Source organism: Rhincodon typus, chromosome 30, assembly GCF_021869965.1.
Source record: "Rhincodon typus isolate 14 chromosome 30, sRhiTyp1.1, whole genome shotgun sequence".
In the NCBI taxonomy this organism is placed as follows: domain Eukaryota; kingdom Metazoa; phylum Chordata; class Chondrichthyes; order Orectolobiformes; family Rhincodontidae; genus Rhincodon; species Rhincodon typus.
This window is the reverse complement of record NC_063361.1, coordinates 28,055,165-28,078,870: the sequence shown is the minus strand read 5'-3', so window position 1 is coordinate 28,078,870 and position 23,706 is coordinate 28,055,165. Positions and strand designations below refer to the sequence as shown.

Genomic DNA, 23,706 nt, shown 5'->3' with positions numbered 1-23,706 from the left:
ATTCAGCAGCTTGGTTGAGGTAATAAAAATCTCTTTCATTAAAAATAAAACACGTATCAACTAGAAATAAATTAGGAAGTGACTCTTTACAGGACTGTATAAATTGATAGTCAAACATTGCAGCTTCTTTATTTCATATTACAACTGCTCTGTCTTCTCATGCCAGGTCAATAATTATAAAGAAATATTGTTCATCAACTAAGATCTAATTCACCCAGAGGCGATGCTAAATAATGTCTTTACATACTGCAATATCTCTTGTATATCAAGATTCTATTTGTACTGTATTTAGAATGATCCTTCTCTCTCAAAAAGGCTTCAGGTTATTATTGTCCATATTGACTCTACGACATTAAACTGAACATAACTGTCTCGAGTTCTTATGGTCCAGTGAACACAATCCAGTTTTTTCCTGCAGAAGAAAAAGTAAATAAAGTACTTGCATTTATACAGCACTTTTCACCACGACTGGGCATCTCAAAGTGCTTTATTGAATTGAATTAGCTTTATTGTCACATATACTCAAATGTGTACAGTGAAAAGTTTATAAGTCGCCACTTACAGCACCCTCTTAGGTACAAAGGTACCCAGGCATACAGCATCTTCAGTTACAGATTAGTACCAACCAATTAAATATTTTTGAGGTATGCTTCCTGTTGTAATGTAGGAAATGTGGTAGCCAATTTTGCACACAGCAAAAGCCCACATACTGCAACCCTATAAAGACGGGGTAATCTGTTTTGTTTACTAGGGGTAAAGTACAGCCAGGCCACTGAGAACAGTGCCAATGCTCTTCAAAATAGAGCCATCCAGCACAACAGACAGATGGGGCCTCAGTTTAATGTCTCCAACGGTGCAGTGCTCCCTCAATAATGCAATGTATTGTCAGGCTTGATTTTTCTGTGGAGTGGGCGTTGAACCTGGAACCCCGTGGACCAAAGGCATGAGTGCTACCCAATGAGCCATGCTTCAGTGAAGCAAGGCACAATGTCTCTGGTACAATATGGCAAAAACAATATGCTCACTTTATTTGAGAAAGATGGTTCCAAAGAAGGCAATTTAGGTTCATAATGGATGGGGGCGCTTTTGATCCTGCAGGAAAAAGTGACAGATATTGTCTACTGTAAGTATTACATAACCATGTCCATTGGCAGACAACAATACTGTTGACCCCATTCCAGTCTCAGTAAGTGGGTGGTCAACATTAGAATATAAGCATTATAATCTTTCACTCCAGTAATATTAAAAAAGTCAAAACAGAGTTAACGTAAAAGTAAAAAGTCTCAGGCTTTTGTCATCACTTGTGCTGTTAAGCCATTTGGTTGTCTTTTTTTTGCAGTTTTTTGTAAGAAAGTAATTTAGAATGAATTGATAGAATGGCTGATTGACTGGTCTCCACTCACTTTGCTGCTGCAGCACGTATGCAAATATATTAGAGGCCAACATTCACAAGTCCTGAAATTTGTGACATACTTTGTAAACTGATGGGCCTTGTGAAAAGTTTAAAACTTAAAAGAAAGCTGAATTCAAATTTCATACAATAGCCTCAGAAAATTGTGGACCCGTGACTGAATCACGTGTATTAATATATTGAACATTAAACTATTGGATCTGACCGACTTCTGTTGGAAGAAACACAAGTTTCACTACCAATAAATGATTAATTCTGGTTGGTTCATGGCCTACGCAGTTATACAGATTAGAAGATCCTGGGATTAACTCCTCAAATGCAAACAGTTAGTTTATCTCAGCTGTGTATTGACGAGTAAACCTTCCACTGGTGTCAGAGCTGCTGGGTTTAGGACAGGGAAAACAAACTGCAGTTCACTCTTCTGATCTGTGTCAGTGATCCCTGTTTGAAAAATCTGTGTATACAGATGCGTGCGTACCTTGAGTGAGGACAGAATCGGGCTCAGACTTGTTGTTTGTCATGGCATCCTGCAGCTCACTTTCCAGGCTCACAGATTAAAAAGTGGCTATTTGAGTGAAGAACTGGGGGCAACTTGTGCCCGTGTAAACAAATTTGGCATGAATCAGAGCCTCCAACAGAGGAGGACAGAAAATTTAAAAGGGGAAACTAGGAGGAATGGAACATTTCCATAACTCATGTAGCGTAACTCATCCAGTGTGGTCTGTCTACTCTTGTACCTGCTTCTACCTCTGCTCCTCAACTCCCCCAGCCATCTTTCACGAAAGGTCTTTAGCTAATGAGAACCAATGGTGAAAGAGATGTAGATCATAAAGCCATTTAAAATCACCTTCTTGATTTTTGAAATAAGCAATGTCCAACAGACAGCAGCACAAATTCATGTGCTGAAGTGGCTTAAAAAAGGACATATTTTGCTCTTGCATGAATGTCTAGGACTGTACTAAGCTTACACTTTTTGGCATCTGTTGTTCTATATTTGTCTAGCAAATGTTAGCGTGCTAGCGGGTAAATAATCTTGTCAGGAGTTCATGGATTGTGCTTTCAGCTTCAGATCAGTTTACAAAAAAAGCCAGCTGAAAAAAGGAAAATGCAAATATTCATACAAAAGGGAACAATGAGTTACCTGCAATGCTAGTTCAGACAAGAATTTTACCTCAACTCATGGTTCCCTCATGAAACTAAAACAAGTCATTCAAACGATGAAGTATTTAATTTCTATTGTCACACAAATGACTGGCTAATTAGTTAGATAGTTGTCATTTCTCCACACAAACCAAGTGTGAATCTTTCATCCAGGAACACAGCCCACTATGTCTTTTAAGGTCTTGGAATACCTAGCACGGCTATTGCCCAGACTGCAACCAAATGTCACTTCACTCAAGTTCCAGAGGAAAATGTTGTCATAACAATCTGAACAGAGGATACAAAATAAAACATAACCAAGGGTATACTACCTAGGGATAACAGTGAGCTACTTTTGTTTGATCGAAGAGTGGAAAGTTATGACCATGTTAAGAGACTCTAAAATCAGGTTGCAACACATCTGCATCTGTAGAATTTTTATTTGGTAAATATAGAGTATGCTATAAAGGTACAACTTTGCATTTCCAAGTCCACATTGGTACAGATATGATGATGTGCTATTGGAACGCATACATCTCAGAACCTCATAGTTCATCAGTGAAAGACATTGGTCTGCTTGACGATCTAAATCTATCGTACACATCTGAAAAACCACTTGCAGGTTATCAGGGACCAAGTGGGAACAATCCTTGTTCCTCCTGACAGGTCTCACCTTCCAGGTTCCAAAATAGATGGTCAAATAATTCAACTGTGCAAATATACAAATATTTGTGATAAATGGTTCCACCAAAAAATGGAGATAATCCCTAATTACTGCAGAAACATTGCACTTTCAGGCACATTTACCCAATTTATAACACAAGGGTTAGGAGAGTGCAGATCATTCCTTCATGATGAATAATGTAATCCTCCCTACAGACTCACTCACTGCAGTGTATTTCATTTCCAATTTTAATAGCAATATTAGAACAAGGTGCACAGCCTGAAAATGAACTTTACAAAAAAGGCTACATGATTTTGGAATTCAATAAAAGTTGGCTTGACAAGCATTGTTCAAGTTGTTATTAATGCTAACAGACTGAAATTCCCACCCTAGCTTATTGTATGGTAGCTTGATAAATGCATTTACTGTACATGCACAATTCACAGCAACCACCCTTTAGGGCAAGCCTCATGAATTTTCACTCCTGGCGCACAGCTTCACATGCTGAGGGCGCACGTTGGGAATTCGGAGGCAGAGGTCAACATGCCTTGCAGGATTTTCTGTCTGTTAAAATTAATGAATGGAAAATCTCACAGGGAGTGCTGACCTCTGCACCCAAATTCCCAGTATGTGCTTCAAGCATATGGAATTGTGTGTCAGAAGTGGAAATACATAAAATTCATTCTTAAAGCTATCAAGTTAAAAAATGTACAAAGTTTTTTGTTTCACGAAACATAATATATTTTACATTTTAATAATTCATTGCTCTATGTAGAAATGTCTGCCATCGTTAATGATACAGAATCATTTCATTACATGATCATTTACTGTACAGCAGCAGGAGAATCATGGAAGGAAACGACACAGATAATATGTTTTTAATACCATTCCAAATACTGTGATTGGAAGTATGAAAATTCCCCTTCCCCAGAAACCCGACTCCTTAAAGCTTTCACCTCCAACAATTTTTTTTTACCTTCACCTTTATGTTATTTTTTAACGACAATTTTAACTTGCTTTGAATTTGCTCCCTATCCCTATGAATATCCTTCATCTTCATTGGCCTTAAGCAATCTCAGACTGGCTGTAAAGATCCAGTCTTTGTTCTTACACTGACATTTTTCTATTTTAAACAAAGTAATACATGTCTGCTTTCTTAGAATACATAACCCAATGTATGTCATAAACTGGACAAAAATTCTTCATTAAATTTCAGCGTGACAATTTTTATTTTTGTCCTAAGCTCAAGTAACATTTGTGGACCCAATAAGATGAGTTCTGCTAACTGAACTGGCCAGTTACATTAAACTACTCAGTGGAGCCCACAATACTATTTTTAATGAATCTTTCAGTCTATGTGGCATATTCGTTAATACTTTGGGACCAGTTGCTGTTTCCTTCAGCTGAGCTCTGTTTTTAAGGTTTTTTTATTGTTTTTCTTGCTACACATATTCTTTTTGAATGCAGAAATGCATTATTTAAACTAGTCCTGCACCAATTTTAAGAATCATGAGTACATGTTTAAAGCTGTGTGTTCCACTGATTTATCCTAATCCTAGAAGTACCATCCTTGTAAGTGATCATTGATCTAGGTATTAACAAGCAGGATTTACAGAACTCAATGTTGAAAGGACATATTTGAAAGAGGAGCATGAAAGCAGATTTTCTCAAAAACAGCCACATGGTGAGCATAACACAGTGTGGAGCTGGAGGAATACAGCAGGCCAGGCAGCATGAGAGGAGCAGGAAAGCTGACGTTTCGGGTCAGGACCATTTTGTGTTTCTCTAGTTGAGGATGACTAATGATGGGTAACAGAAGATAAACTGAGTATCAACCACTCCCTGGTAGCAGACAAATACCCCTCTGCATTACAATGATAACTCGACATGTGTGCTCAAACCCCAACCTTATTTCTCCACGTCATTGCGAATCAACTGATCTCAAATCAGCTAATTCTTCTCATGTCCTGCAGTGTCCAGCTCACCTCAGCCCAAAGGGAAGCCGTTCATCGCAAAAGTCACTGCAGATGAGTCAATCTTTCCATCATCCCCTCTGCTACATTGGCAGCAGAGATGATCCTGCTCAGTCATGCCCACCACACCCAACAACTGTCTTTGTTTTTGGTTGAAAACCTAGGAAGTCTGCAGCAGTTATTTGCTTTGGCATTTGCAGAAAAGACCTCCTGCTGTCGGACAATCCCAGACTTAGTAGCAGTATGTTAGCGACAATCAATGTTACAGGGTCAGACATGCAGCATTGAGATTAACCAATGCTAACGGTGTATATTAAGTACATGTTTGTAACAAGGATGAGGCATTTTCCTCAATAAGACCTACATTTTCAATAAAGAGAACTTTATCTTCATCAAGCTGAAGGATATTGGTGTAGAATTTTCTAATTTTGGCTTCTCCTGGTCATGATTAGACACAGAATAAACCCTGACCATGGTCCGAGGATTTATTTCAGCAATGACCTCAGCCGAGCGTTTCCTTATGCACCAGTGTGATAATAGTTCCATCTTCCTTACTAGCCAACATTCTACCTTTAATTGTTTAAGAGAAAAGATAATTGAGGTAAAAGCAAAAGTGACATCCATAATTTGTTACTCAGGTCTGCTTTCACTTAAATTTGTAAGATAGCAATTAGACCTTCCTATGGCTTCTGAATCAGAGTCAACACCAACTGCTAATGCATTGAAGGCATTTTTCAATTATATGTCTATGCTTATCAAGTTCATTTTGTGTGGACTTGCCAGACAGCAGAGACCACAATAGGTACATCACTTTGGCCTGGTTTTAAACAAATATCTTCAGGACAAAAAGCCAGGTTCCAAACTGATTTAAAAACAGAAAATGCTGGAAAAACTCGACAGGTTTGGCAGCATCTGTGAAGACAGATACAGTGTTAATGAAGCAAAATGTTAACTCTGCTTCTCTCACCACAGATGCTGCCTAACATGTTGTGTTTCTCTAACATCTTCTGTTTTTATTTCAGACTTCCAGCATTTTGCAGTATTTTGCTTTTATCCCAATTGATTTGGTTTTTTGTTAGGTTTTGGGTATCAAATCTCTACACTGGTAATTTTGAGAACAGGATCTGGGGCAGGGTCTTGTAGTGGTAGTACTGTAACACTCCTGGCACGATCCTAATGTCCCCTGTTGCTGGTAACTGTATATTAACATGCACAGCAATTCATGTTGAAGTCCCAAAATTCAAGGTCTTGTGCTTTTCATTCTCCTAAGTGATCAAAATAGACCTTTTGCTAGTATCAGTTGTTAATTTTTCTTTATTTATACATGGGATGTGGCGTCACTGGCAAGGCCTAATTTATTTTCACTCCCTAACTGTCCTTGAGAAGGTGATGGCGATTCTTTTTAAATTACAGCAATCCATGTGTGTAGGTACTGTTTGTTATCAAGGGAGTTCCAGGATTTTTTAACTCAGTGACAATGAAGGAACAGCAAATGGTTCCAAGACAGAATGGTGCGTGGAGTGGAACCTCCAGTTGTTGGTGTTCCTGTGCATCTGCTGCCCTTGTCATTCTATGTGCTAAAGCCCCAGCGTTTGGAAGGTGCTGTATAAGGAAGTTTGGTGAGTTGCTGCAGGTTTCCTTGTAGACGGAACACATTGCTACCACTGTGTGTCATGTGGTAGAGAAAGTGAACGTTGAGAGTGGTGGATGGATGCCAACCAAGCAATCAGTATTGCTTTATACTCCTGACTTGTGTCTTGTGGACAGGCTCTGGGAAGTCAGGAGTTAAGTTACGTGCCACAGAATTAGACATGTTGGGCCTGGAGCGATACTTGCCAACTTCTTGAAATCTCAGCAATTATGTGCTGGGCAAGAAAGTCCGCTAGGGGGTTCTCTCAACTCACCAGGATTAAGGCCCTTAAGCGGTCAATAAATGGAAAGTTAAGGTCTTCAACTCAACACCAGCCTGATGCCTTGGCTCTTGACAGGCAAAGAACGAGGCCAACCGGGGGACACATACCAGTTTGTGGGGGGGTTAGGGTCTCCATTTACCTCAATCTGAGGCAATTTGGGAGGAGGGCTGGTGATCAAGGGGTAGCTAAAATGCAACCTCCAGCCATTTCTTTTTATTCACTCACAGGACATGGGCGCCGCTGGCGAGGCATAGGGCAGTTAAGAGTCAACCCCATTCCTTGGGTCTGGAGTCACATGTAGACCCAACCGGGTAAGGACAGCAGTTATCTTCCCTAAAGGACATTAGCAAACTAGATGTTTTTATGTCTCCTGACAATTGGCAATGGTTTCATGGTCATCATTAGTTGCTTAATTCCAGATTTTTTTTTTGATTCAAATTCCACTATTTGCCATGGTAGGATTCAAATCCAGGTCCCCAGGACATCACTTGGGTCTCTGCATTAATAGTCTCATGATAACACCATGAGGCCATCGCCTCCCCAAATGGTAGCAGATACATGGGAACGCCAGCACATGAAAGTTCTCCCCCATGCTTCAAAATCCTGACTTGGAAACATATCACAATACTGCCAATGTTTTGGGTCAAAATCTTGCAATTCCACCCTCTAAACCCCACCCCCCACGACCTCCACAGCCGTACTGCCAGGGTATATACATCAAATGGACATCCGCAGTTCAAGAAGGCAGTTCAGCAGCATATGTTCTCAAGAGCAATGTGAAAGCGAAGCCTATATTCTCTGAAAGAAATATTTTTAAAAATAGAGAATCTTAGCTGTAGATCTTGTCCATGCCAGCATAAGTTATCTTCCAACATCATGGTATGTCTTAATCACTATCAAAGAACCTTTCTGTCTTTGGAAACAAATTGTAAACAATCATGGAATCTTATCACTTCAGACCTTAATCATTGTTGAAGTTGTTTTTTTAATTTTTTTTTCCCTTGTGATCCTTTCCTTCCCTCTCTTTTATATAATTTTCTGGAGCCAATTTAAATGCTAGATTAGATATTTTGGCACAATTGTTGGTTCTGATTTTGCATGGTTTACCAACAATTCTTCAATATGATTGGTTAAGGATATACATGGTAGCTTACCCTGCCTACGTCGGACCCAGCTGCTGTGTAGCTGTCTTTTGAAGTGGTTGAATGATGGAAACTTCCCATGCGAACACTCACATAAAATCTATGAAAAGTGCACGTACAGTAAATGACTGATGCTGTTCTTTCAATGCAGATCACACCTACACGTATGCATAAAATTCCAGGGATGTTCAGTTCTCAGGGTGATAATGTCAGTCTGCCACAAGAGAAGATTTTGTGATTGCCTCACCATGTTATGGTTGGGATTGTGTTTCAAAACTTAGCTCTTGCAGCTGTGTTGAAGAAACCCAGTAGACAGAGTTACACTTGTGTATTTGTCCTCAGCAGTGCCTCAATACATGGTAATGTGGGCTGTTTCCACCAAACACAGCCTTCTATAAACCATCTGGCTTAAGATCGAAGTGCTCTCTGACCTTCCTGAAGCTAGGTGGAAGCCAGAGAAACAGAAATGTGTTTGTTTTCTGATAGCATCACTTCTCGAGAAAGAAGCTTTTCTCTCCTTTCGAAACTGATTGAGGACAGTCCGGAGCCAGCCCATTATATAAACTTAAGTCATTCAAAAGTGCCTCTTTGGACTTCACTTATTTACAAAGTTGTTGCACTTTAATAAATCTGCACAAGTTTCCACTGTGATTTTTAATCTCACATTGCATCACTATTTCTTGTTCATTTTCTATTCTTCTTCTGAATCAAATGTGTGGGTTACTTCATGATCATCAGCAATCCCTTAAAACATCTCTTCATGTAAAAGCCAGTGAGTGTCAGCAGGATGTTTAATTATTACAGGTATTATATTGAAGCTCAGTCCAGTTCTGCACACAAACACTCGTTATCACTGCAACTGGATGGAGGTCAGCACAGGACCATCAGCAGATTCTACCCCTTCCCCTCAACTCAAAAGTGTTGAAGTCCACTGTAGTATTCACTTCAACAGACCTGAGATCATTTCAGTTACAATACGTCCAACCTGGAGATAACAAAAGAGCTCATTCTTGTTTTTTTTCTCTCATTTAGATAATCAAGTTTTCAATTAAGATCTACAAGGTCCAGGGTGAGAAGGTACAGTTTCCATAACTTAAAGCCTAAATCGAAGATAGCAAGAACTGAAGATGCTGGAGTTAGAGTCAATACAGTGTGGAGCTGGAGGAACACAGCAGGTCAGGCAGCATCAGAGGAGTGGGAAAGTCGACATTTCAGGCCTAGACCCTTCAACAGGACTGGGTAGGGGGAAGGGAGCTGGGAAATAAATAGGGGGAAGAGGGGTGGGGTTGGAGGGCAAGGTCGGTGGGATGGCAATAGGTGGAATCAGGTAGGGGTATTGGGGATTGGTCAGTGGACAAACTCACGTGGACCATCTCTGAAACCTCCTTCCCCCCTTCCTGGACTTCTCTATCTTCATCTCCAGTAACCGTCTCAGCACTGCTATCTACTTCAAACCCACCAACTCCCACAGCTACCTTGACTACACGTCCTCTCACCCATCCTCCTGCAAGAATGCGATCCCTCACTCCCAAATCCTCTGCTTCTGCCACATCTGCTCCCAAGATAGTGCATTCCACTCCTGGACATCCCAGATGTCCTCCTATTTCAAGGACCGCAATTTCCCCCCACCATTGATCGAAATGCCCTCAACCGCATCTCTTGCATTTCCCGCACTTCTGTCCCCATCAAAAATAAAGACAGAATACCTCCTGTCCTCACATATGACCCCACCAACCTCCGCATCCAGCATACCATTCTCTGCCACTTCCACCACCTACAATCCAACCCCATAACCAAAGAGATACCCGATTTGCTTTTCGTAGGGACCGCTCTCTCCATGATTCCCTCATCCACTCCACACTCCCCACCAACCCCACCACACCTGGCACCTTTCCCTGCAACCACAGGAGGTGCTACACCTGCCCCTACACCTCCCCCATCACCTCCATCCGAGGCCCAAGACAAACTTTCCATATCCCACAGGGGTTCACCTGTACATCCTACAACCTAGTCTACTGTATCTGCTGCTCCCAATGTGGCCTCCTCTACATCAGTCAGACCAAACGTTGACTCGGTGACAGATTTGCGGAGCACCTGCATTCCATACACTATAATTAACACTACCTTCTGGTCGCTAACCATTTTAACTCCCCCCTCCCACTCCCTGGGTGACATGTCCACCCTGGGCCTCCTCCAGTGTCACAATGACACCACCCGCAAACTGGAGGAGCAGCACTTCATATTCCGCCTCGGGAGACTACAGCCCAATGGCCTAAACATAGAATTCACCAGTTTCAAAATCTCCCCACCTATGGCCTCATCCCATGCCCAACCCTCCCTCTCATACTCGCCTCCTTCACCTGACACAACCTATCCGTCCCACCCTTCCCACTGACCAATCCCCACTACCCTTCCCACTGACCAATCCCCACTACCCCTCCCTGAATCCACCTGTCACCGTCCTACCTCCCTTCCCCTAGCCCCATCCCTATTCCCTCTATTTATTTCCCAGCTCCCTTCCCCCTCTCTGTTTCTGATGCAGGGTGTAGGCCCGAAACATCGACTCTCCTCCTCCTCCTCTGATGCTGCGTGACCTGCTGTGTTTCTCGAGCTCTACACTGTATTGAGCCTATCTCGAATTGTAAATCCAAAATTAGACATAACCTGTAACTAATGTCGGAAAGTTGACACAATGCAGAGTCAGTGAGGTGCAATTCCTGCTCTGATTGCTCCGTAAACTGAATGTAATAATTGACCTCACGGCCTTGCATGAGGATTGAACAAAGTATACTTGATCCCAACTCATGCCTCTGATTGATTGATTGATTGAACACTCCTGCTGGAAAGATTTTGAGGGATGTAAGAGTCAAATCTGATGCCTTCTGTAATCAAATAGTCTGCTGCACTTACTGCCTAGCCTTATACAAAGAATGGCACAGTGGGAGTCAGTGCCTTCAGGACAAGAGTAAAGAATATTGGGAAAAATTAGGACAAATATCAGTTTAAAAGAGACACAAAGTGTGAGCACGCCAACATCTTTTCATCATGTGATTTTGTTGGATTTATAGCAAAGTAAAATTTTACGCTTTTCATCACATTATCCAAACATTGATGCATGTACTGACACATACACACTAAAACCACATAATTCACAATATAAGATTAGCCTGCCTCCTTGAAAACCATCTTAGAATTCAGTAGACAGTTTTCTTGATTATTTCTGACAGGGTGTCAAATGTTACATCAAGTTAATCAGTTGCACTTTTATATTGTGCTGTGTCTAAGTGAACCAAGTCTTATTTTAGCTCTTTTTCCATTGACCCCTGGTATTACTGTAAAAGGCATTTCTGAAAATTACTCTTGCTGAATTTAAGAAATTAAAGACAGGACTTTCTGCAATGCTCCACAGCCTTCTTCTGCCATAAAAATGCTTTGTTGCCACAAATGTTTTCCTTCTACAACCATTCCATTCATAGCATGGAAAGATCTTCCCTTGTTTTAAATGGGAAGAAGAATCCAAATGAAATTTTTAAGTTAATGAAGCCAATCACAAAAACAAACATTCATTGTGACAAATGGTTCAAATACTATAACACACCAGTCAAAAATCAGAAAGTTAGGATTAAGAAGGGGTGCCATTAAAAGTCACTGAACTGAAATATTGACTCTGTTTCCCACTCCATTGATGCTGGAAGACCCTACTGAGTATTTCCACTTTTTCTGCTGTTATTTGAGAACCTTTGCACCAAGAGGGATGTGAAATACTTTATCACAGAAGACCATTTAAGACTACAGCATAAATAGGTGCAAGAAGCAAATGAAAGCGTGCAGGAGAGAATTAATTGAAGAAGCTAGGTTGGTGGAGTTACATTTGAGAGTGTAATGGGCCTAACAATTTCTACCCCTTAAAACATATCAGGAGAGTGTTCTCAAAATGTGAAGATTTTAACTTTGTGCAACTATTATTTCTTCTACTAACTGAGCTCTGTTTCCATGAGACCATAAGACATAAGAACAGAAATTAGGCCACATCGAGTCTATTCCGCCATTTAAATCATGGCTGATAAGTTCCTCAACCCCATTCTCCCACTTTCTCCCCATTACCCTTAATGCCATTGACAATCAAGAACCTATCTGTCTCCATCTTAAATATACTCAATGACCTGGCTTCTACAGCCTTCTGTGGCAGTCAATTCCACAGACTCACCACTCTCTGGCTAAAGAAGTTTCTCCTCATCTCCGTTCTAAAAGGGTCTTCTTTTAATCTAAGGCTGTGCCCTCAGGTGCTAGCTTCTCCTGCCAATGGAAACATTTTCCCAATGTCCACTCTGTCCAGGCCATCCAGAATTCTGGAAGTTTCAATTAAATCCCCCCTCATCCTTCTAAACTCCATTGAGTATAGACCCAGCATCCTCAAACATTCCTCATACGTTCAGCTTTTCATTCCCAGGATCATTCTTGTGAACCTCCTCTGGACCTGCTCCAGGGCCAGTACATCCTTCCTGAGGTATGGGGCCCAAAATAGCTCACAATACTCTAACTGTTCTTTGACCAGAGCTTTACAAAGCCTCAGAAGTACATCTCTGCTTTTATATTCTAGTCTACTCGAAATAAATGCCAACATTGTATTTGCCTTCCTAACTACTGACTCAACTTGCCAGGTTACCTTGAGAGAATCCTGGACTAGGACTCCCAATTTCCTTTGCACTTCAGGTTTCTGAATTTCCTCCCCATTTACGAAATAGTCTGTGCCCCTATTCTTCCCACCAAAGTGCATGACCTCTCACTTTCCCACATTGTATTCCATCTGCCACTTCTTTGTCCACTCTCCTAACCTGCCTAAATCCTTCTGCAGCCTCTCCCCCTCCTCAACACTACCTGTTCCTCCACCTATCTTTGTATCATCTGCAAACTTAGCCAGAATGCCCTCAGTTCCTTCATCTAGATCATTAATGAATAAAGTGAAAAGTTGTGGTCCCAACTCTGACCGTTGTGGAACACACTCGTCATCAGCTGCCATCCTGAGAAGGACCCTTTCATCCTCACCCTCTGCTTTCTGCCAGGCAGCCAATCTTGGCCCTTATGTTACTCAGCAGCCTCCTGTGCGGCACCTTGTTCAAGGTCTTCTGGGAAGGCTAGGTACAAAACATCCATTGGCTCTCCTTGGTCTAACCTGCTCGTTACCTCCTCAAAGAATTCTAACAAATTTGTCAAGCATGGACCTCCCCTTGATGAAACCATAATGACTTTGCCCTATTTTACCACGCACTTCCAAGTATTTGGAAATCTCATTCTCCACAATGGACTCCAAAATCTTACCAACGACCGAGGTCTGGCTAATCGGCCTGTAATTTCCTGTCTTTTGCCTTACTGCCTTCTTAAACAGGGAGGTTCACTAATGATTTTCCAGTCCTCTAGGACTCTTCCTGACTCCAGTGATTCCTGAAAGATCACCACTAACGTCTCCACTATCTCTTCAGCTATCTCCTTAAGAACTCTGCGGTGTAGTCCATTTGGTCCTGATGATTCAAACACCTTCAGACTTTTCAGTTTTTCTAGCACCTTCTCCTTGGTGATGGCCACCATACTCACCTCTGCCCCCTGACTCTCTTGAATTTTTGGGACATTGCATCAGTCTTCACGGTGGAAGACACGAGTAAAGTACTTACTCAGTTCCTCAGGCGTTTCTTTGTTCCCCATTACTTCTTCTCTAGCACCATTTTCCAGCAACCCAATGTCCACTTTTGCCCTTTATATATCTAAAGAAACTCTTGCAATCTTCTTTTATGTTACTGGCTACCTTACCCTCATATGTAATCTTCTCTTTCCTTATTTCTTTTTTTGTTGTCCTCTGTTGGTTTTTGTAGGTTTCCTGCTGCCCTTCGTCGCACTACATGCTTTCTCTTTTGCTTTTATGCTGTCCCTGATTTCCCTTGTCAGCCATGGTTGCCAAGTCCTCCCTTCAGTATGCTTCGTTTTCCTGGGGATGAATTGTTGCTGTGTCTCCTGAATTATTCCCAGTAAGTTTCCTTAAGCAACAACTTGCACTTACGTTGCTGCTTTAATCCAATGAAATGTCTGCTATGTGAAGTACACCATATTTAGATCCAACCTAAACATTGTGTGCATTGCTTTCCCACATTTACTCTACCACCTGGTTCAACTGAATGTTATCGGAGCCCAATAGCAAACTTGGAAGCCTGTTAATTTGTACAAGAGGAATATATCATTATGCGGTGTTACTTCAGTTCCAATGGTAACGTTATAAGTTTTTCTTCAGTTTTTCTTTAAAAGTCAATGTTTGTTTTAATAGGATAGGATGAATTAATTTACTAAAAGTAACACTGCATATAGCAGGCCAAGTGAGCCTGGGAACTTGATGTTGAGCCTGAGCTGTGTTTAATGCATGACTCACATGCGTTAATTCACCAAAATTAGGTCAGCACATTTGTCACATGCAAAATGCAAGCCGCACAGAATTCCAGGATCTGACATGATATCTTTGGGTAATAGAGGAAAAACATCCTCATGATACTCCGAAATGGTTCAAAAACAATTAATTGCTTTTGAAAGCCCGACGCTGTCACCTCATAGGCAAAGCAGCAACATTCTACAGCAGCAATTAGACAAATGAACAGGCAACATGTTCTGATGGCGATGATTGAAAGATAATTCTCAGTCAGGACATCAGGCATTGTTCAGAGTATGCATTCCACACAAGAGATTGCGGTGGAAGCAAATAATCAGCCCATCTCCCAAATTAAACACTTCCATGAAAATTCAAATGTCATGATGGATTGGGCGAATGGTATATATAGTTTCTGTATATTTTTAACACATGTTAAAATGCTTGTAGGCAGGGATCATATGTGTAAACGCATTTTAAACTTCTTCAGGCGAAGCTCATTTAATTTCTGTCACAGTTCAGTTCAGCCAGAATCTGACTGGATGTTGCTCTTCAAAAAGCCTAAATCTATTTGGATTTCCTACAGCAACATGTTGCAACCTATCACAAATTAGTGTTACACAAATGAAGGTAAGAGGTTTCTATGTATAGCTGTGGGCAGGAATGGGAAGCACTGCCATCGCTGAGGTTTTAGCATCATTGTTCTCACGGATTTCTCTCAACACTTGTCGAAATGATGGCCAGCTTCACTAAATTAATTTCTTCATTATAACCTTTCCTCTACAATGGATACTTCACCTTGAAGGAAACAGCATGGAGCACCTTGAAGAGAATTAGTAAATAATGGACAACCTGGTGTGACACTGAGGCATGCAGATTAGGGAAGATACAGATTCTAGTTCCAGTAGTCTGGAGTTAGCTGATCTTAGTCATCGTGGCAATGAAGATCTATGACTGCATTTAGAATCCCTGGGTTTAGCGGGTATAATAAAACAAAGCAAAGCATTGATAAGGCAAAATTCTGGAAGTGTTATTAGAAGAGATGATCCAAAGTTTGGTTTAAGTGGTGAGTTTTAACATGGGTGGTCTGAAAGGTGACGAGTGAGAGGGAGAGACCGAAGAGTTAAGTATAATTTGGCAACAAAGTGTGAATAAGATATCTCGCGACGTGGTCAAAGTTTCGCAAACTCCAGCTAATTGCAAGTAGAACTCATTCATTCTACATCCCACTAGGCTAGCAGTAATATGAAATATGAAATGTTCAGAAAGGCTTGTGTGATATGATCAATTCAGATGGAGTGAAGAGACTTACATTCCTTGGACATGCCAACCTCCAGGCACTTCTGCAGCCGGCAATACTGACATCGATTTCGGGTGACTTTGTTGATGATGCAGTTCTTATCTCGGTGGCACGTGTACACCATGTTCTTTTGGATGCTTCTTCTGAAAAAACCCTGCACAAAATACAGGGGAAAAATATGGAACTGGCATTGAAAGTAGACATGTCTAACTCTAAAACTGCATTACCAGGCACAAAAATAACTCTTTCAACGATCGAACCATTCGTGACAACAGAAGCTCATAGCTCCAAATCCCTGGTCTGTGCTGTTATTTGCTCCCGGCCATTATATTAAGAACATTACAACTGGCCCTTAGTGTACTGGGATCGTTGAAAAGTGACCAAGGTATCTTCTCCCAACCACTGTGTATTGGACGGCACATTTTATTTTTTGATAGAATATCGGCATTCTTTCTAACACCCAATTGCACAGAGTACACTTAAGAGTCATAGAATCATATCATAGAATCCCTACAGTGCGGAAACAGGCCCTTCAGCCCAACAAGTCCACACTGGACCTCAGAGCATCCCACCCAGACCCATCCCCCTGTAACCCACCGAATCGACACATCCCTGAACACTACGGGGCAATTTAGCATGGCCAATCCATCTAACCTGCGTATCTTTGGACTGTGGGAGGAAACCGGAGCACCTGGAGGAAATCCATGCAGATACGGGGAGACAGTCATCCGAGAGTGGAATCGAACCGGGGTTCCTGGCGCTGTGAAGCAGCAGTGCTAACCACTGAGCCACCATGACACCCAACCAACCACATTGTGGTGATCCGGAGTCACACGCAGGCTGCATCAGGCAATGTTGGCAGATTTCCTTCCCTAAAGAACATTAGTAAACCAAATGGGTTTTCATGACAACCAACAGTGGTTACATGGTCAACATTCGGCAAGCATTGAATTCCAGATTGTACTGAATTAGAATTACATGGACGTGGATAACAAAAGAGGATAGGATCACGCTTGGCTTTGAAGTTGTTGATGGTCAAATTTCACATTCATATTCACTGTTTCATGTTCCATGTATAGAATGGGCATCTGGAAAAGGTTCTGGTGAGGAACCATAGTACCTAACAAGAGGAGGTGAAAATGAAGGAAATATTACATGGAGAAAAAAAACACAAAGGGGTTGCATCCAAACTTTGTGTCCAATGAATTTATATCACTGTGAGACAGAATGCAGGCTCGGTATCACAATTACTCCAATGATCAGATACAGAGGGAACACCTCAAAACACATTTTAGAAAGCTCTTGCTCACCTCCAGGTGAAAAATGGCAAAGTACTTTAGGACAGGTTGCATGCCTGTCTAATTTGTGCAGATATTTTCCTCAGCACACGTAATCAAAAGTGAAGGGAAAACTGACCAGGGCACTAATCCCTGATGCTTACCCTGTGACTACTGCTGGGAGTGTATCTGAATGGATGTTGGCTGGATCAACTCTGACAGCCCCTTGCATCTGGAAAGCTGCTGGCATTCACCTTCAAACTCACAGGAATATGGCTTGAGATTTGACATAGGAAATGTCAGAAATCCTAAGCAGTGTAGATAAGATTGAGGAAATCACACATTTTAAAAGCCAGGTCAACTGAGTGACAGGTCACCTAATCTGCTCCTCTGCATTTGTAAACCAGACAGGTAAGTTACCACTGTAAGTAGTCAGCTGAAAGTCACTAAATTACGGCAGAAACACTTATTTAAATAGATCTGTACTGCCCCTTCACTGCCAAGTTTAGTGCTGATTCCTGTTCTCTTCTCTTCCATACATTCTTGTTCAAAACCTATGGTTTTAAGAATGACACTACTTATTTAAGAAGATCATACTTAGTATTATAGATGATAAAATTCATTCTTTTTTAAGGGGTAACAACTTGCAGTTAACATAGTAAAACACCCAAAGGCACTTCACAGGAGCACTGTCAAACAAAAATTTGACATTGAACCACATAAAGAGGTATTTTAGGGTAAAAATGTCATTCACAGGTGGATTTTAAAAGTGTGACTTTAAAGAAAGCTGAACAGTTAGAGGGACTTACAGTGGAAATTCTAGGTGTAGGCAGAGAAGGCACAGTCACCAATGGTAGAGCAATGAAAATCAGGACTAGCACTCTGTTACATATCATCACCTTAACAGATACCACTACAGAGGAGTAGGATTTGCTTTTGAAGAAAACTGCACTGGACACAACAGTCCAGGTGGCCTCCTCCAGTGCTGTAATCATACAAAATCGATGAGGAGGAATTTCTTCTCTCCGAGTGATGGATCTTTGGAATTCTTTATCGCAGTGGGCTGTCGAGGCTGGGTCGTTAAGTATATTCAAAATTGAGATAGACAAAGATTTTTAATTAGCTAGGGTTTCAGGGTTATGGGGAAAAGCCAGGAAGGTGGAGATAAGAGTTCTCAGGTCAGCCATGATCTCATTGAAAGGCAGAGCAGACTCAATGGGCTGAACGGCCTCCTTCTGCTTCTACATCTTATGATTTCTGATTCTACTCGGGTGAAATAATGAAGGGCACTCAGCACCGTGGAATAATATCCCAGGAAGGAATCAATGTTGACAACTGAGAAGATTTGGGTAATAAAATTAGGAGAAAAAAAATGTAAAAAAGTCTCCTGAGTTTTCTGAAAAGTACTGATTGTTCGACAAACACCGACACAGAAACCAGAAGCTTTGATATTTTAAAAAAATATTGATCTTAACTAAATTTCTGATCAAAAATGAAGGACACCCACTTGATGCTGGTGAATATAAGAATTTGAGGAAAAAAATAATAAATTTAACATCTCTAAACTAGCGTATCTCGCACAATAACTAATGTGTTAACTGAATTGTAAGAGATTTGCAGTGAACTGATGGCTAAAAAGGTGAAGACTTGTCAAAGGAATGGGACATTGGGCATCTGTCGTAATTAGATCTGATGAGAATTCCACTCAATGTAAAGTTTGATAGAGGACCTGGAACAGGTCTCCTTTCCACCCTTTTGACCACAGAGTACTCAGAGTGCTTAAAGTACAGATAGAATATATAAAGGTATTTTAACCTGAGATTATCAGGAGTTGTATTACGTTGTTTGGTTTCACTGACTTTGCGCTGAGCTTACGTACAGAAGAAGATGATCATTCAGCATGGAAAATGGCATTAGGATTAGATTGCTTCATTCTCAGTCTGGAATCACATTCAATGGAAACACCACAGAAATAGGTGTAGAGCTGGATGAACATAGCAGGCCAGGCAGCATCAGAGGAACTGGAAAGCTGACGTTTCAGGTCTGGACCCTTCTTCAGAAAAATTTTTCCTGCTTTCCTGCTTCTCTGATGCTGCCTGGCCTGCTGTGTTCATTCAGCATCAGCAGTTCCTACTATCTCATAGAAATAGGTGTGTAGCTCTGCATGCCTGGTTAGTTGTATTCCTGATTTACTCTTTGATTAATTTTACATACTGGACAATAGGGAACACCAAGTCCAGTTGTCAAACCCATTCTTTTCTTGGAGCAAAACTCTAGATTAGGAATCTCGCCCAGATGAATATATATCTTCTTGTGCTGAAAGAGACCTGAAGTTACTTCTGTATTATTCCTTGCCGCTACAGGTTTCCATCACAAGGCAAAACTAGGAAAAATATTTTCCCTCTAGTCTCAATGTCTGAATAAACTAACTCTGGTACACTTCCTATCAACTGAAAATACAGTGGTACATTTACTGGGTCTGAACAAATAAGCCTCACACCTTCTTCACCAGGGAATGGCATATAGTATTTGACAGCACAAAATTGCCAATGAAGCTTGGGATGAAATAAATGGTAATTTGACTGTATGCATTCCGAACTCTCACCTGTCACTTCAGTCTATCTCCAAATATTTCCTCTTTGGGCAGAGTCTAGTTGAGACATCAGGAGTCTTACCTGCCAGGTAGACTAGGCGAGAGACCTGTGCTGACTCTTTACAGAAAGACCTGACAAAACACAAGCCAATCAAGCAGTGGCTAGGCCACTGGTGGGCCTTCTACTGGAACCAAAACCATGGTGGAGTGGAGGCCTGGCTTACTGAGAGCTCTCATGGCCATGGCGGAGGCCACATCTGCTGCTGGAAAAACGGCCAGTGGACTTTTATACATTTTTTTTCTCCTAACTTTATTACCCAAATCTTCTCAGTTGTCAACATTGTTTCCTTCCTGGGATATTATTCCACAGTGCCGAGTGCCCTTCAGTATTTCACCCGAGTAGAATCGGAAAGCGAGCCATGTCACAGATAAGTGTTGTGGTGAGGGCTGCAGTAAGAAGAGTCGGGGCAAGATTGCAAGGCAGGGGTGGTGGCCCTCAGTGGGCAACCCCCTCCCTAATGTCCAATCCCTCGAACAGGCACTGAGTGCTTTTGTTCAGGAAGCATCTCAAATAATAAATCCATTTGATTCACTAATATCCATCAGGGAAGGAATTCTGCCAAGCTTATCTGGTCTGACCTTTATGTGACTCCAGACTCAAAGCACCATTGCTGATTCTTATCGGCCTTCTGAAATTGCCTGAAAAGCCACTTAGTTCAAGGGCAGTTAGGGATGGGTAAAAATTGCTGGCCGTGCCAAGAATGCCGACCACCGAGTGAAGTTCAGCTTACTTAACAAGTGCATGTTCTATTTTATTGAAAAAGTTTATTTTTGACTCATGAGAAAATGCAGTGCCACAACTGACCTATGGGCACAATATTCCCCTTTCTGGGATGACAAGTGGGGAAATAATGCCACCTCACCAATTATGTTCTGGCTGAGAAGGTCCCTTGGGAGTTTTCTTGACTTGCCAGTAATAAGGCCCTTCAGTCGGCAATTAGTGGCCACTTAATGACTTCAACTCATTACCTCACCATGTACCTGCCTTCCTGGCAGGTGAGTAACGTAGGTAGTTTCTTAACTGGGAAACCAGGACAAGCAGTCTGTCAGTTTGGAAGGGTGCCTCTATTTGCCCCATTTTACAGGCAAGTGGAAGCATGGATGAAGTCAAGTGGGTACTTTCCAAGAGCTACCTTGTCTTTGACCCCTCTATCGACATAACCCTGACCATGAGCAGCAAAACAAAAAGAGTAACCTTTTCTCGAATGAATCCCCTGAAATGTGGGTCTTGACTGACACAGTAGTCAGCAGCTTTTGGCAAGCCATATGCAGAGTGGTAATGTAACTGGACTTCTACTCCCTGTCAAATGCTCAGGGACATGTGTCTGAATCACATCCATACCAGATGGTGAAATTTGAATTCAATAACTAGCAACCAGGTAACTCCTGCCAATTGTTGCAAAACAACATCTAGTTCATTATTGTGATTTCAGGAAGGAAATCCGCCATTCCAGCCTGGTCTGGCCTACATGTGATTCTACATCCACAACAATGTGGCTGTCTATTAATTAGGGACGGGGTGTAAATGCTGGTCTAGCCTGAGTTGTTCACACCCTGTCGATGTGTAAAATATACAGATACGAGCTCGAGAGTTGGAATATGTGGGATATAAACTTTAAAAAGAAGCCTCTCATTCATGCGCTGATTCGTGTCATGATAACATAATGGAAAGGCTATCCCACGGAGGATGACATATCTGTTACTGAGTAGTCCTCACTGTGGGCAAAGTATAAAGACCTCCCACTATTTTCACTCTGTCACAAGTAGAGATAAACATAGAATCCCTCCAGCATGGAAGCAGGCCATTCGGCCCATCAGGTCCACACCGACCTTCCGAAGAGCATCCCACCCAGACTCAGCCCCCTAACCTTTCTCTGTAACCTTGCATTTCCCATGGCTAACCTACCTAGCCTGCACATCCCTGGACACTATGGGCAATTTAGCATGGCCAATCCACAAAATGCACATATCTTTGGACTGTGGGAGGAAACCAGAGCACACAGAGGAAACCCACGCAGACACGGGGAGAATGTGCAAACTCCACACAGACAGTCGCCCAAGGGTGGAATTGAGCCCAGGTCACTGGTGCTGTGAGGCAGCACTGCTAACCACTGAGCCACCCTGCTGCCCTGAAGTACATGTGCACAGAGAGAACAACAAAATTTAAGAGTGAAACATATCACAACATTTCTGTCTCAGAGACATCTTACTTCAACTCATTTCAGCTGAAATAACTCTCTGTTTATGTTGATCCCAAGTGCTTTGACCGTGGGAAAGCACATAAAACAAAGACTCAGAACTGTAAGGCCATTGACCTTCATTATAGCAAATATCCAAATAAAGTTACTTAAGACCAATGGGTAGATCACTGGAAGGGCTAACAAGTGTAACAAGAAATAGATTTTGGAAAGAAAAGCAATGTTAGAAGTCTCTGCCCCATTTTCCTGCCACAGTAAGTTACGTGTAAAAATTGTGCATCTGAACTGAATGGAAAATAGCATGCAAATTCTTCCCTATTTACAAAAGGATACTAGAAATTTTCAAGAAGAAAGAACACATGCTCTACCAAAACTTGTACAACTCTTCTGGCTTTTTGCCATTCATAGTGATAAATTTCATTCTTTTATCCTCCTCAATAATTTATGAGTTGCAATTATAACACCCTCCTGAAATTAACCGAGTAGCACTGATACTGTTTGCCAAGCTGATACCAGGTTTAGAAATTCCTCAAGTTGAGGGTTGCTCCTGGGACAGATCTATGGCCCAATTTCCCTTCATGCATGCAAAAACCAAACTGACTGTAGTGGGTTGGTTAACTTGAGTTTGTCTATTAAGTTCATATGCATTGGTTACTTTAAATATGTTATGTTTGTTTTCAAATACAAACTAACGGAGTCTGATTGGGAAATTTATCAAGGCACAAATATACAAAATTAGTATAAATTAAGCGTATAATACAATTACAAGCATCAAATGACATACAAACAAGTATGTACATTTATGGGGCTCCTTTAGTAGGGGAACAGATCCACAAGCTGCTTCATACAGGCATGTTGAAAATTGGATGGCAAATTAAGGAGAGACTAGCAAGGGATCGAAAAGATAGATCCAAGGTGGTTTTAAGGAAGGTCTTAAAAGAGAGAATAATGAAACGGTGACAGGACTAAACAGAAAAAGTTTCATTTTCTGAGTTACAAGGTTGTCTTTGCCAATGACCATGCTGAGGTAGACAGCTCATAATGAGTTTCAGAATAAACAAACTGGTTTATGTGCCAATGTGCTGGAGTTTTAGTTTCATAGTGGGGCATAGTGTGTACAGGTATAGCTCGGAAGTGAAGTTGGTTTGTTTATCTTTGTATCAGAGATAGTAGGAACTGCAGATGCTGGAGAATCCGAGACAACAAGGTGCAGGGCTGGATGAACACAGCAGGCCAAGCAGCATCATAGGAGCAGAAAGGCTGACGGTTCGGGCCTAGACCCTTCATCAGAAAAGGGGGAGGGGAAGGGGGTTCTGAAATAAATAGGGAGAGAGTGGGAGGCGGATAGAAGATGGATAGAGGAGAGGATAGGTGGAGAGAAAACAAACAGGTCAAAGAGGCGGGGATGGGGCCAGTAAAGGTGAGGAGTTAGGGAGGGGATAGGTCAGTCCAGGGAGGACGGACAGGTCAAGGGGGCGGGATGAGGTTAGTCGGTAGGAGATGGGGGTGCAGCTTGAGGTGGGAGGAGGGGATAGGTGGGAGGAAGAACAGGTTAGGGAGGCAGGGACGAGCTGGACTGGTTTTGGGATGCGGTAGGGGGAGGGGAGCTTTTGAAGCTTGTGAAATCCA

At 41.7% G+C, this 23,706-nt stretch overlaps 1 protein-coding gene across 4 annotated transcripts in view; it reads right to left on the bottom strand.

Moving 5' to 3' along the window:
* The window catches only part of raraa (retinoic acid receptor, alpha a), a 348,546-nt gene that overhangs the window by 32,869 nt on the left and 291,971 nt on the right, over positions 1–23,706 (bottom strand). For all 4 annotated transcript variants that reach the window (XM_048614479.1, XM_048614478.1, XM_048614481.1 and 1 more), the window contains one exon: positions 15,962–16,103. In XM_048614479.1, the coding sequence (XP_048470436.1) occupies positions 15,962–16,103 (142 nt within the window). The remainder of the gene's footprint in view (positions 1–15,961; positions 16,104–23,706) is intronic.